Source organism: Rosa rugosa, chromosome 2, assembly GCF_958449725.1.
Source record: "Rosa rugosa chromosome 2, drRosRugo1.1, whole genome shotgun sequence".
Lineage (NCBI taxonomy): Eukaryota > Viridiplantae > Streptophyta > Magnoliopsida > Rosales > Rosaceae > Rosa > Rosa rugosa.
Window position 1 is genome coordinate 57,186,493 of NC_084821.1, and position 10,530 is coordinate 57,197,022.

General features: G+C 34.7%; 2 protein-coding genes and 1 long non-coding RNA gene across 4 annotated transcripts; 1 reads left to right on the forward strand and 2 right to left on the reverse strand.

Moving 5' to 3' along the window:
- Nucleotides 1-1,478: 1,478 nt before the first annotated feature.
- Nucleotides 1,479-3,163, reverse strand: LOC133730125 (uncharacterized). 2 transcript variants are annotated; one of them, XR_009856612.1, is made up of 3 exons: nt 3,118-3,163; nt 2,476-2,566; nt 1,479-1,812 (listed from the first exon to the last, which is right to left on the reverse strand). It is a non-coding gene; the product is annotated as an uncharacterized LOC133730125 (long non-coding RNA). The 2 variants fall into 2 exon arrangements; XR_009856611.1 differs by lacking the exon at nt 3,118-3,163 and adding an exon at nt 2,789-2,879.
- Nucleotides 3,164-3,432: 269 nt separating this feature from the next.
- Nucleotides 3,433-5,248, forward strand: LOC133728700 (small ribosomal subunit protein bS16m/bS16c-like). The gene is made up of 4 exons (XM_062156127.1): nt 3,433-3,617; nt 3,920-3,965; nt 4,694-4,935; nt 5,020-5,248. The coding sequence occupies exons 1-4, from the start codon at nt 3,485-3,487 to the stop codon at nt 5,085-5,087; spliced, it is 489 nt and encodes a 162-aa protein (XP_062012111.1). The 5' UTR covers nt 3,433-3,484; the 3' UTR covers nt 5,088-5,248.
- Nucleotides 5,249-7,329: 2,081 nt separating this feature from the next.
- On the reverse strand, nt 7,330-10,530 carry LOC133728699 (uncharacterized). Its single transcript, XM_062156126.1, has 9 exons — nt 10,373-10,530; nt 9,678-9,736; nt 9,530-9,553; nt 9,144-9,226; nt 8,971-9,035; nt 8,738-8,787; nt 8,247-8,348; nt 7,818-7,877; nt 7,330-7,648 (listed from the first exon to the last, which is right to left on the reverse strand). The coding sequence occupies exons 2-9, from the start codon at nt 9,720-9,722 to the stop codon at nt 7,541-7,543; spliced, it is 537 nt and encodes a 178-aa protein (XP_062012110.1). The 5' UTR covers nt 9,723-9,736; nt 10,373-10,530; the 3' UTR covers nt 7,330-7,540.

Here is a 10,530-nt window from a genome sequence, read left to right on the forward strand (position 1 = left end):
TAAATGAATAATACAAGGGGTGGTGATTTTGGACTTAATTTGCGAATTAGACATGGAAAAATTGTGCACCATATAAGAACACGTAAAATTATTTATAAGTTTATTGAGATTTTAGATTAAGCTATATATAAACAGTGTTTTTGTTTTTTATACGAACCATTCCTTCATAAAACTTTTTTCTTTGGATGAGAAACGTTATTTGATGTCATTATATATTAACTATTTGTATATTATCAATTTAAGGTATTGGAGTAAACTATAATGACGGAATGTAGTTCAGTAAATAGACTAGCCTTCCTGCACGCGCCGATGCGCGTGCGGAAGGGCTGCGCTCGCGCGTGCGTATTTTGTTTTTGGAAAACATATTTCGCATATGCATATTGGCATTCCTCTCTTGTTACGCATGTTTGAAATGTTACTCATGAATGTAATATAATTTCTGTGCTCCATATGATGATGATGATTTAAGCTACCCTCCCTGCACTTTGAAGAAGAAGTAGAAAAAGGAATAAATATAGTGATAATTTGATTCTTCGTCGCCATAGTAAATAGGCAAGAAAATAGAATTTGTTTCTTCATCTTAAAAAAAAATAAAAATAAAACAAAAATATATGGGCGAACGACCGGAATTGAACCCGCGCGTGGTGGATTCACAATCCACTGCCTTGATCCACTTGGCTACATCTGCCCGACATTAAAGAAAAGATAGGAAATCTGTCTTTTCAAAGTTACTGGCCTACTTAAAAAAATATTCTTGTGATAGGTCATGTTCTTAGTCAGAAATATAGTGAAATCACCTTTCCTATTCTTTCCCCGGACCCCGCTACTAAGAAAGATGTTCACTTCTTAAAATATCCCATATACGTAGGTCGCGCCAAAAATTCGGGTTCCCGAAACACGTACGCGTGTGAGGAAGGGCCGCGCTCGCGTTTGCGTAATGTTATTTTGGAAGAGATACAATTCAAATATGCAATAAGGTCCATTATAATTCGATCTATCAAGATTTTATCAAAGTACCAATTTGACATCTTTGCCCATGTAAAATATCGAATTTTTTGTTGTTATACAATTTTAGCTAGAAATATTTTATTATTCCTCAACTTTTGTTCCTATCAAATATGTTTCAAGTAGTTTTCTTATAGTCCATAATGCATAACGGTGAAGCAATTGAAGGGTTACGCCGCTACGGTATTGCTTTCAAATTGGCCTTATAGCTTCCATGCGCGTGCGAAATTCTTTTTTTTTTTTTTTACACATTTTTTTCTTTTTTTAAACCACTAAACAGAAGGCACTCATCTTTGGAATAGTGGCAAATCAACACACATTAAGGACTAAATTCCAAGTGAAAATCCTTTTACACCCCAATAGATATATACTCAAGGACTGAGTAGTATACATCTAAATTCTTAACTGATAAATCCTTGAGCAGGTAAATCCTTGAGTACACATCTATATGGATTTCAATACCACAACCACAATTCACAATTTACCCATGAATCTCGCCAGTAAATCAGTAACCAACAGAACAGCTATACAAAAAGAAGTTCAAATCCAAGATAAAAGTAAGAGTAATAATACTAACATAAGACATAAAAAGTCAAAATGGATTTGGTTTGTGCATAAACAAATCAATTGAAATTCGTTGCTCATTCTATGGAGGAGCAAAGTAGAGAATGCAAGTCATCCATCCAGTTAATACCATTCCCCAGGTGATTAGGGACATCTGCAAGAGTGCAAGGCAAATGAAGTATGTCACCTCTGAAAATGTGCTTGAATCGCCACTCAAAAGCATGGAGATTTTTGGCATGGCAACTGCAAAAAGAAGACATGACATGTGATGAAAGGATATAAACATAAAGATCAACATCAGAGAAATAATGAGACATCAAAAATCGTTCACAACAAAAAGGTAGAAACTGGAATGAAAAAAATTCCAGTGGAGGAAGGCAATCAGCAGTGAAATGTAGTTGTTATATCCTTCTAGAACTTAGTGGTAGAAACAATGTCAAACTGAAAGAAGCGCAGCTGTCATAATCCTAAAGGCTATAACACATTAAACCGATCTAATAATAGGCGAGTACAAATTATAAATCATTCTAAAATCACTTTAAATAAAAGTAAGGAGAAAATGCATTGTGATCCTCACTGCCATCTCGTTTCATGGTATTGATAAAAACTTCCCATTATGCAATTCAAAAGATTGGCAAGAGAAAGAAGCAAACTTGATTCAAGTTAATACCTGGTAATTAACACAACCTATAAAATATATACGAAAACAAAAAAATAAAAAACAACCATAAACAAAAAACAGGGAGTTGCAACGGAGACATCGTGACAACTCGAACACAAAAGAGACTGTATATTACAGAGAGTTTTGTTAAAAGGCTTCAAAAACGTTCGCACAATTAGCTTTAAGCCTATGGGTAACTGAACATGAAACTGATCTAAAATGTACATGAATTAGAAGAAAGACACCTTGAAACTAAGAAACCCTTGTTGGATGATCTGAAAGGGACACATCGCCTGGCAATCAACCTTCATCGTTTGTGGATTTCCTAGAACTATTCTGCAAATAATAAGAAGAATAATCAGACCAAACAACGTATAAGATAAAAGAACAGAAATAGATATGCCAAGAATTCCTATAGGCTAACAAAGAAGAACCATACCCTAATATATACACACAAAAAAGAACCCATCAACCAATATATACTCCATCTACCATTCTCAGAATCAAAATCATTCAAAAACACACACAAAAAAAAAAAAAAAATCATTCATTATTAACTTAGCATTGCTCATCAATCGGAATCTCATTGTACTTCTGACTAAAGTAATCGTCTTAAACCTCGCTCTCCTACTTTACTTTTTTCTTCCCTACTGGCAGTCCACCCTAGTTTCTCCGTAATCACAGGTTTTCCTTTATCCACCAAGCATCCTTGATCCTCTTCATAATGGATCATTCTTGTGTACATAGCCTCCTAAATGATCCACTCTTGCAAGACAAAATTATTCCATGTTCAATTTTCTTCCAATACACAAAGAACCCCAAAATTGGTTGGATGAGATTGACGCACCTAATTGACAACCATTTCAATATATACAGAAAAAGCATACCTTATTGGTCGAATCGTAGAGTAACAATTAAAGAGATCACTCTCATTAATATAAAGGGAGGGCAATTTTCGGGATTATCAAAAATTTAACCATAAGCTTTATTGGCTTAATTAATACTGATAAGTAAATAAAAATGATAATATGTAGGTAGATTAATAATCACTCATCCTAAAACCGTCTTAGACGTTTATGCCGGGTCACGCGCCGGTTTCAAGCCCAAATCTAGTTAAGTACCTCCGGGCCCAACTGATTACCAAAATTTGACCCGAAACAGTTAATCGGATCCGGGCATTTTAATTTCCACAGAGAAGCTTAAACCTAGAGACTGAGATATAGTGGGTTTTATGTTTTAGGGAGAGGTGTGAAAATGGTGGTGAGGCTCCGATTAGCGAGGTTCGGATGCAAGAACCGGCCGTTCTATCGGGTCATGGCGGCCGATAGCCGATCTCCCAGAGACGGCAAGCACCTTGAAGTTTTGGGCTATTACAATCCCTTGCCAGGTTTGTTCAATTAGGACTTTTTTTTTTTTTTTTCCTCCGATTAGTTCTTGGTTTCTTATAGGGTTTTGTTACTGTTTGATCAAGAAATGTAGAATCTTTGGTATTGTTATTGGTAGAGCCTAATTTCATGAACTGTGAATCAAAATTGTAATGGGGGCTGGTGAATGATGAATTATGATTGGTTTTGCGGGAAATGATTGAGTTTAGATTTTAGAATTGAGAGAAAAAGATTGATGGTTTTGTTTAGGGTTACTGTGATTTGTGAGATGCTGATTGTTTGCAATGTGTGTGATTTTGTACAGGCCAAGATGGGGGTAAACGAATGGGTCTGAACTTTGATAGAGTGAAGTAAGTGATCTTCTTTGATGTCTCTATTAGTTTGTTTCGTTTTTCGTGAATTTTGTTGTGGAGGTTTCTGGTTGTTCATGTGTCTCATTATACAATAAGATATAAATGTTCAATATTTGCTGTGAGTTGATCATATGCTTGCATATTATCCTTTGTATATACTCAAACAATCACTTCATTGTTATGATTAAGCTGTCAAGTATTACAGACATTGTAAGGTGTGGCACATGTTATATATATGTATAAGTCGGCCCCTTCATAGTGATGCAGTCTATAAGTTAGGCTCGTATATGCTTGCTGAAAATGAAGTAACTCAACTAGCTGTTTGATCGAGGGACTTTGTTCGTGGGAATCACTGCAAGTTTGAGATCTAAGACTCGCTTGTGGAGTTTCTTGATTCACTGCTTGTCAATAGACTATAGCTACATCAACTTGAACTTAGTTAATGGAAATTTATCTAAAATTTGAAGAAGGTGAAACAAGTTTTCTAGGAGATCGTTATTCTGTTCAGTAATCCTGTTGTCGCAGTTAATGCCTTTTGTTATATTGCATTTGCGAACACTGTTTATGCATCCAAGGAGATGAATAGATGTGTATGACTTAATCATCAGCCTAGCCAACCATTGATTTGGCAGATAATTTTAATTTGGTAGGAGTAGTAATTAGCAATTTTTGTGATTCTGTAAGTCTATCACTCGATCCACTCACTTTCTCCACACTTACTGCAGGTATTGGCTATCTGTTGGAGCTCAGCCTTCAGATCCTGTGCAGCGCCTTCTTTTCAGGGCAGGATTATTACCTCCAACACCAATGATGGCAATGGCACGTAAGGGTGGGCCACGTGACACACGACCTGTAGATCCTATGAGTGGGCGGATCCTGACTCCTGAGAAGCCAGCCAGTGCTGATGAAGCCAAAGATGCTGAAAACGCTGAAGAAAAAGAAGCTGAAAGTGCTGAAGTTAATGATGGTTAAGATAGCGCAAAAACTCAATAAAACTCTCTGAAAATTCATTAGATGTTTTCTTAAATATCTTCTGCATCTTTTTTACTAGGGAGGTTGCAAGAAACGATCTTCCATATCGGCTTGCAGGACAAGCAGCATGGTATTGGTCAGTTATGAAAATTATTCCTATCATTGAAAGAGAGCAGCTTGTGAAGAGATTCTTGTACTTGATGTAGGGCTAGGATGTGTGATCTAACTACTGTATCACATATTTTCCAGAAAATTACTGTATGTGATGGATTTTATTTAGATTATGAAATAAGTTTATATTTCAGATATGTGGATTTCTTGAACCCATTTTAGAAGACGAAGTAATTGTTCTTAGGGACTAGTTCAATTCCATGAGAAATATAAACACAGTATCTTAAAGGCTTAGCTTATACAGCCCCTAAAACAAACCCTCCTAGTGCTACTGCACACTGCATCCTAGGATCTTGTATGTGCTTGTCCTCAAAGCACTAGAAATGTCTTCATAAACACTTTCGACTTTTCATGTGAATTGCGAGAGAGAGAGGCCTTTTTGATGCAGCCAAAGTGGGCATAGGTTTGGTAGCTTTATGGTGTGAAACTTTGATTAAGCTTATTATAGGACTGAACTCACCTAGGGTGATCTGGACGCTAGAACGACCCGTCCTTTGTCCTTGAAAGAGCAAGGAGATCCCTCAAAATTCCACCCCTAGTGCTGGAGTGAAGTTCCGCAACTTCATGGTAGTGAGTAATGGAGGAAAGGCAGCGGCGGAACCACTGCAACACCCTCCGTTGGTGACAATTTTTCTGATGGAGGTGGTGATGCCAATGTTTATCAGTGCTGATTGTTTTGGGCTGGGCCCTTTGTTTTTGTGTTTGTTTTTTAGGTCTCATATTTTGGCCCATTATTTTATGTAATTTCTGTATTCCTTCATAACTTCTCCTTATAGACACTAGTCTTTTTCTACACATGCTCTGCCGGAAGAATGAGGTCATTGTTGGGTCAAATCAGCTGCTGGACTGCCTCATGGTGTTCGACTCCGAGTGGAGAGAGAGAGACCGTTTTCTAATTTGTGATAGATTTGTAAATTCATAATCTATCTGAACCTAGAATTCAAAATCCAACATCATCATTTTGTCGTAACATAGAGTAAGTAAGAATTTTAATCTGTTGGTGGACTAATGGGGAATTTTTGTGTAAATATTGGGTCAATGCCCATATTTGGGAAATAAATGTAGGTAATTTAATAATGACATAAGAGAACTTTTGTTCAACCCGGAAACATACTTACCATTCTGATTGTTTTACAGAAAGTAACCTTGTTCGGAATACCTATTAGCTTCAATAGATTACCTAATGTAATTATTATTTAAATTTAAATTTAGAGTATCAGTTCTCTTTATTTATTTGATTATGTTATGTTTGAAGTAAATATATCATCACATGGTTAAGGTTAAAAATTTTAGTTTTGATAGAAATTTTGGAACTATAAATTTACATAAATTTAGATGAAAATTCGAGTGTCGATGAAAATTTCAATATATTTTGGTCAATATTGAATTTTGAATATATTTTAAATATCATTCAGACATTCGTAAAGCTCAAATTCTGAAAAATTCCGACCAAAATGTAGTAGTTTCAAAAAAGAGTTAATCCCTTGCCTGTTCACTCTTATCAGTTATAGTTCAATATGTTCTCTTATTTCTAGACCGGAGAAAAGAAGAAAAAATATAACCCAATATTAGGATTAAGAAAGCCAATTTTTTTAAAGAGAAATTTGATTTTTTTTTTTATTCACTCAAAGACAATAAAGTCATCAAAGACATATCAGATAGTGCACTAAATATTTCTGAAACAAAAAAAGTATTGCACTAGATAATGCAAAAAAAATTTCGGAATTTTCCAGAATTTAGACGAAATATTTAGTGCACAATCTGATATGTCTTTGATGGTAAAATATTTCGTCTAAATTCTGAAAAAGAAGAAAATTCTGAAAAATATTTCGTCTAAATATTTCTTGACTTTGATTCTATAGAAATTTCGGAACTATAAATGTAAAAAAATTTAGACGAAAATTCGAGTGTCGATAAAAATTTCAATATTGAATATATTTTAAATACCATTCAAACATCGGTAAAGCTCAAATTCTGAAAAATTCCGACCAAAATTACTTTCAAAAAAGATTTAATCCCTTGCCTGTTCACTCTTATCAGTTATAGTTCAATATGTTCTCTTATTTCTAGACCGGAGAAAAAGAAGAAAAAATATAACCCAATATTAGGGTTAAGAAAGCCAATTTTTTGAAACAGAAATTTGATTTATTTTTATTTTTTATTATTCACTCAAAAGACAATAAAGTCATCAAAGACATAACAGATAGTGCACTAAATATTTCTGAAAAAAAAGTATTGTACTAGATAATGCAAATTCCATATCAACAATCCAATTGACTGTGAGGGTGTAAAAATTGTAGATTTGAATTAGTGGTGATATCTCTATTTTGGTCGTCTTATTTTTACAGACAAACCGAATCAATCACAAGGCAGCACAACTCATAATTCACCACTCCAGCAGTCCATGGACTTTGGCTGCATTCAAGCAACTAACTACTTTTGATTACGCCATTCTCCTTCAAGTACTCGACAAATTCGTCTATGAGATAGGGCCAAGCACCTTCCGCATCATAATTTGATAGTGATGAATCAACAGCCTACAAAAACAAAGATCAAATTTGGGTAGTAAAAGGAAAAAGGGTAGTCCCTATCAGATTAGAATCAAATCAAAGTCAACAGAAGCCTCTTTTTATGCTCATACAAGTTACAAACACATTGGTGCTCTTGTTTCTTTTGTTACATTTCAATGCTTGATAGATAACTTACCCTTGCAAACTCTAGTAGTTGGGACCATGTGTCCCTAGAAATTGCCTTGTTATGCCGAGCCTAGAATCAGTGGAATCAAGAAAGAAAAACAATTAAACGGACGTAAAAAATACAACAAATATTTTATACGTGCAAAAAAAGAATCCCGTGTTTCTCGCAACTGCAGGACATCTAATGCCACTTCTAACTAACATACTTTCTAATATGAAAAACAACAGGGAACAGTAATTTAGTAACAATCATAGGACTCAAAGTAACAAAATGAAGCCTCCAATCTAAGAATACCCATAAACATTCATCAGAAGTTCTTGGCAATTTGCATGTCCTTTTCATACCAAACATGCACACTGTTCTAGCGGTTACTGTCAGATAGGATAACTGACTACTGCAAGTCCAGAGTAGCTATTTTCAACAAATGCTAAAAATTACCTGTAAGAACTGACACCAATGCTCAACATACGGCCACTGCTTTTCAGCAAACAGTAATTGCCACATTCCAATTGCAGTATCCAATGCCAGTGACTTCTGACCCTGAAATGAAAAATAAACAAATTGTCTATATATCAATGCCTGAATATATTTCAAAAACCTTATCAACAAATATCTTATTGTTCCAGGTACTGCACAACAAAAGGATGATACAAATCTTTTTTAAACGTCTTGATTAAATCGAGTTCTTATGCACATCTTTTTTCTTTCTTCATTTTATCTTGAAAGGTTCGAAAACTACCTACCTTCACCGCTTGGGATAATCCCAACAGTTTACTTTTTATGCACATTGAGGGGGACATGTTCATAAGTCTAAATAAGCACCTATCAAGACATGTATCAAAGGACTGTTTCTACTTTTACCAATGATGTATGAGAGATAAGCATTATCAAGAATGCAAAAAACTCTAAACCTCCGTAAACACCCATACCTTTTCTTTTGCCCAGCCAAAAGCAAAATTATATATCTCCCGAAACTTCTCTGAAAGATGAAAAAAAGAGAGGATCATTTCAGCAATGAAGCACCACGGTACCATACCTCTCGCAAAGTGCTAATCAAATCAGTATTATAAAGAAGGATCAAGCTCTTCAAACAAATATAAACATGATGTACAAAAGCATTTCTTGAATTACTGTACTACAGATATAATCATATTTCACCTACGTTCATCTCTTAGCTCAGATCGCATAAAGGGTATCTTTTCGCGGAACTTCTCTAGAGAATCTATCCTGCCATCAAAAAATGTAAACTTCAGTCCACTGAGTTTATGTAATTTGGAGGATATAATTTAGGTAAATTACCATTTATAATAAACATACAGTACTTTTAATACCTACCCTAGTGCTTCTAATCCATCTATGAACTCATTCTTGGAAAATTCACACATGGTGGCTGCCTTCATGTGCCAGGAAACAACTAACTGCATCAACATAACATAGTAGTAGATACAACATCAAACTTATAAGCATAAATTGGCAAACTCATACAAATTGATAACCAAAGTACTGATACGATCCAAAACTTATTTCAGTTTTAATGATGCTTTTATTCAGTTCAGGGAGCATTAAACCTCATATCTCATTAATATAGATATTCCATTAAATAAACTAAGAAATTAAGTTCAATTGAAGAATGAATTCAGAGACCACTAACATTTGTCATATTAGTATTGTCAAACTAAATACTAAACTTAGAAATAGATTTTGCTTTCATTTACACATACCATGACTATATCTTGAGGATCCACCTGTCAAATAACAAACAATTACATGTTAGCTAAAAGGAAAAGGAAAGAAAGTAATTACAATCCACAAGAAACAAGTAATATGTCAGCTGAATAATTGAGACAGTTACTTTCTGCATAAACTGACCTTGAGATCAGTGCAAAGGAGACTGATACCATCAGCGAGTATCATGTCAACACTTGGATCTGGAAAAGATTACTTCATTAGTAAAAAGGAACTTATGCAGAGCTCATAAAAAAAGTAATAAAATAAAAATCTGAAAAAAATTATTCAATATAGGTGGAACATTATAGCAAATAACAAAGCATACATTTGAAGGTGTGATATAGTTAAGCAGCATGCCCCCTAAATTATATTTATATCCATATAAAATAGGCTCTCCAGGATTCACATGTCCGATGAAATTTCTGACCCCAAAAAGAAGAGCCCAATGATATTTTTCACATACCAATAAGCAGGTAATTTAGGCCAAGGATTGGCAACTTAACAAATAAAGCATACCCAAATCAAAGTCACTCTTGGTCCTTGAGCAGCACATAATAACATAGTTGATGAGAATACTTCATGAAAATCAATTCCATCAATCTCTCTTTTAATAAATAAAGTTCAAAACAGATTTGGAAATCCATAAGGATCGCAACTATAGTATTAGGACTGAATCCAAATTTGTATGAGGATTTTGATACAAATTTAGACTGACACTGCAAAATTGTGAGAATATAAACTGGTTTACATCTGGGTCTTCTGGATCTTTTATGAAGGTGCAGCAAAAGGATAAAATATTGATTCAGGAAAACACCAAGTGGCAGGACATAACTTGCCTTTATATCTATTGTATAGTTTCTCCAAATGTCTCGAATCAGTATGTGCTTGAATCTGAGGCTGGCTGTAGAATATATCAAATGCTCCTTCAAGATGCCAATCACTCGCCTTCAGAGTCTGCAGAGAGACTTTATCACTGCATATGATGGCAAGTTAA

Excerpts from the sequence above, each read along its gene's own strand:
- LOC133728700 (XM_062156127.1), top strand. The coding sequence starts at position 3,485 with ATGGTGGTGAGGCTCCGATTAGCGAGGTTCGGATGCAAGAACCGGCCG. Across the intron at positions 3,966-4,693 it reads CTGAACTTTGATAGAGTGAA|GTATTGGCTATCTGTTGGAG; the intron begins GTAAGTGATCTT and ends CACTTACTGCAG. Across the intron at positions 4,936-5,019 it reads AAGTGCTGAAGTTAATGATG|GGAGGTTGCAAGAAACGATC; the intron begins GTTAAGATAGCG and ends CTTTTTTACTAG.
- LOC133728699 (XM_062156126.1), bottom strand. The coding sequence starts at position 9,722 with ATGATACTCGCTGATGGTATCAGTCTCCTTTGCACTGATCTCAAG. Across the intron at positions 8,788-8,970 it reads ATCTGAGCTAAGAGATGAAC|AGAAGTTTCGGGAGATATAT; the intron begins GTAGGTGAAATA and ends TTCATCTTTCAG. Across the intron at positions 8,349-8,737 it reads TTGGCTGGGCAAAAGAAAAG|GGTCAGAAGTCACTGGCATT; the intron begins GTATGGGTGTTT and ends TTTTCATTTCAG.